The sequence below is a fragment of the Carlito syrichta genome, unplaced genomic scaffold (genome assembly GCF_000164805.1).
Source record: "Carlito syrichta isolate Samal-C Ts95f unplaced genomic scaffold, Tarsius_syrichta-2.0.1 Scaffold304556, whole genome shotgun sequence".
Taxonomy (NCBI): Eukaryota; Metazoa; Chordata; class Mammalia; order Primates; family Tarsiidae; genus Carlito; species Carlito syrichta.
This window is the reverse complement of record NW_007248652.1, coordinates 62,142-65,812: the sequence shown is the minus strand read 5'-3', so window position 1 is coordinate 65,812 and position 3,671 is coordinate 62,142. Positions and strand designations below refer to the sequence as shown.

Here is a 3,671-nt window from a genome sequence, read left to right as displayed (position 1 = left end):
GTCTCGAACCCGCGGGCTCAGGCAATTCACTCACCTCAGCCTCCCAAAGTGCTGGGATTATAGGCTGAGCCACCGAGCCCGGCTTGTCTTTCCATTTCTAATGGAGCTTGAGAAAGAAAATAACTTTGAGATCCTGAAATTTTGCCTTTGAGGAAACCTGTTTCCTCAGACAGGGAACATCAGTTTTAAGGCACTGTTCTCTCTTATGAACTTAGGAAATTTTCTCCCTCTCTTAACTTTTTATTCTAGAAATTTTCAAGCCTGTATAAAAATGAAAGAGTATAATGATGTACTTATTACCCAGATTCAACAGTTACTAATACATGACCAATATTGTTTCATATTTATTCCTCCTTTATTTTAAAGCAAACTCTAAATATCATATTATTTTATTTCTACAAATTATAAAGCTTTTAAAAATTATTTTCTACAGTAAAATTGGGCATTTTTATTTCCCATGACTTATTTTGCTAATAAATTCATCAAGTGACTTTATTGTTATGTATTTTATTAAAGTCTTTGCAAAGTGTCAGATATTTTATTTGGTCAGTTTGATTTCTAATTGACTTGTTTTATAGGAAGAAAAAAGATAGGAAAAGATTCAGAGCTAGTTAGATGAGATGCACAAGGGATAACCCTTCAGAGGGAGGAGCAAACTCTGGCCTGTTTGCTGAATTGTGTAACTCTTTGGGTGGCATGTTTGAACATTCTCAAGATGATTGTCCATGCCCGGCAGCACCAGAAAGAGCCACAAGCGCTGGCATGTAAAAGAAATGTGACCAGACTTGGTGGCTCAGCCTGTAATCCCAGCACTTTGGGAGGCCAAGGCGAGAGAATTGCCTGAGCCCGTGGGTTTGAGACCAGCCTGGGCAACATGGTGAGAACTCATCTCTACAATAAATAAATAAATAATTAGCTGGGCATGGTAGCAGGCACCTGTAGTTCTGGCTACTTGGAAAGCTGAGGTGGAAGGATTGTCTGAGCCCAGCAGATCAACGCTGGGGTGGCTGTGAACATGCCACTGCACTCCAGCTTGGGCGACAGAATGAGACTCCAACTCAAAAAAAAAAGAAAAAAAATGTGATGGTATCTCCCGTAAGAAGAGCTGCATTGTTGGAGAGGGCACCACTTTAATGAAGAGTGTTCAAGTAGAAAAGGAAACAGTTTTCCACTCAACACAAAAATCTTTCAAGCAATTGAGCAATAGAAAGGGCTTCTTGTCAGGCAGTGAGCTTGCCTTGTGTCAAGATCAGCATTTCTCAAGAAATATGATGGAGGGCATTCTAAATTTAAGTGCTGGGGTCAGGGAAGTTCTGATGATTCCTGTGGTCCCTCGCACTCTGGCATAATGTGCTTTTCTGATTCTCCTCATAGTACCTATCAGAGAAGTCAGCATATGATAAAAAAATAAAAAAGGATTTATTGTTTGGCTGAATCTGGTGACTTTACAGAATGGTCCTTGCCCAGAACACTTTTATTATCTTGCTTCTTGGGTAACTAGAAACCCTTTCTGGCTGGGCTCGGTGGCTCAGCCTATAATCCTGGCAATTTGGAAGGCCGAGCCAAGTGGATTACCTGAGCCTGTGGGTTCAAGACCTGCCCGGGCAACTTGGTGAGACCTTGTCTCTACAATAAATCAAAAACTAGCCAGGCGTGGTAGCGCGCTCCTGTAGTTCCGGCTACTTGGAAGGCTGAGGTAGAAGGATTGCTGGAGCCTAGCAGGTTGAGGCTGCAGTGGCCGGGAGCGTGCCACTGCGCTCCAGTCTGGGCAACAGAGTGAGACTCCAACTCAAAAAAAAAAAAAGAAAGAAACTCTTTCTAAGTAGGATGTCAGTAAATTAAAAACAATGGTTTTTTTTTTTTTTTTTTTTTTTTTGAGTTGGAGTCTTACTCTGTTGCCCAGGCTGGAGTGTAGTAGCACACTTGATGGCCACTGTAGCCTCAACCTACTGGGCTCAGGCGATCCTTCTGCCTCAGCCTTCCAAGTAGCTGGAACCACAGACTCGCGCCACCATGCCCGGCTAAGTTTTTGATTTATTGTAGAGATGAGGTCTCACCAAGTTGTCCAGGCTGGTCTCAAACTTGTGGGCTCAGGCAATCTTCTACCTCAGCCCCCCAAAGTGCTGGGATTATAGGCATGAGCCACCAGTTTTTTTTTTAATGACCATTTGGAACATTTGATTTCTGTGATAACATTTTTGTATGGTAAATATTCATATAATGTGTCCATATCTGGGTAAAGAAATTAATGTATTTTTTACTCCAGAGATGCAAAGAAGAAACTGAGGCTTGCTCTTTGCTCTGCGGATTCTGTTGCCTTTCCCGTGCTAAGCCATTCAACAAGAAATGGTTTACCAGACCATACAGACCCAGAAGGTAAATTGCCATGGGATTATTTTTTTAAGTTTTAATTTTTTAAGAGATGAAGTCTCAGTATGTTGCCTAGGCTGGTCTCAAAGTCCTGGGCTCAAGCAGTCCTCTCACCTCGGCCTTCTTAAATGCTGAGATTACAGGTGTGAGCCACCACACCTGGCCTATTTTTTTTTCCTGTATTTATAGGTTGAACTGTATGAAATTGCCAGTATTTAGGTGTTTAAGCTGTACAGCAATCCAATATGGTTCCATGTAATACATTTATATTCGTGTTACTTAAGGACACTTTGATCACTGATGTTTTATTATATTAAGTATTTTTTCATTGGGAGTGGCAATACAGCTTAGTTCTGATGGTATGTAACAATGCAATTGGTATCTTGAATGCAGAGATGTAATGTACAGCTTATGTAATTAAGCCCATAGAAATTCTCAATAATAACAGACTTCTTATTTTTTTATTTAGACAATGAAATTGTATGCTTCTTAAAAGTTCAAATAGCTGAAGCAATTAATTTACAAGATAAGAATTTAATGGCTCAACTTCAAGAAACAATGCGTTGTGTGTGCCGTTTTGATAATAGGACTTGTAGAAAACTGTTGGCGTCTATTGCTGAGGACTATAGGTAATATCCCCAGCCTATTCGACTTGTAAACCTGAGTTTTAGCTACAAGTGTTTTCATTGTGATCCTTATTTCAAAAATGAATCTATGCTTACTAAAAGTGCTTGGCTATGTTTTCATGTATATAGATTATTTTTAAAATTTTGTTTTTCTTGTGCTTATTCTTAAATTTTATTTTTAAAATGTGGGGTACAATTCAGAGTTGGGTACATACATGGTCAGCATACAGGTAAAGTGTGGGTATCCTTATTGATGTTATGTACACCACCCCCCAGCAGTGTCCCACTACTGCCAATCTCTTTTTTATAATATTATGATAAATGTTCAGGGTCCACTTATGAGTGAGTACATGTGGTACTCAGATCTTTGTTTTTGTGATAAATCACTGAGTGTTATAGATCCTAATTCCATCCAGGTTGTTGCAAAATTCATAATTTTGTTTTTCTCTTTTTTTTTAGATTAGAAAATATAGTTTATATAGCAAGTAAGTTAGAGAGAGAGGATATTCACCTTCCCAAGGTAGGGGAGGGTACCAAAGCTAGGAAACATGGGACCATAGCTCAAAGAGGCTCATGGCCCGACCAGAATTTAACAAAGCAATGGCCTTGTTTTTCTTTCTTTTTTTTTGATTTGGAGTCTTACTCTGTCACCCAGACTGGAGTGCAGTGGCCACT

General features: G+C 39.7%; 1 protein-coding gene across 1 annotated transcript in view; it reads left to right on the top strand.

Moving 5' to 3' along the window:
• Positions 1-3,671, top strand: part of GAPVD1 (GTPase activating protein and VPS9 domains 1) — a 103,518-nt gene that overhangs the window by 85,618 nt on the left and 14,229 nt on the right. The window contains exons 21-22 of the mRNA XM_021713448.1: positions 2,267-2,376; positions 2,840-2,999. Of these exons, the coding sequence (XP_021569123.1) occupies positions 2,267-2,376; positions 2,840-2,999 (270 nt within the window). The remainder of the gene's footprint in view (positions 1-2,266; positions 2,377-2,839; positions 3,000-3,671) is intronic.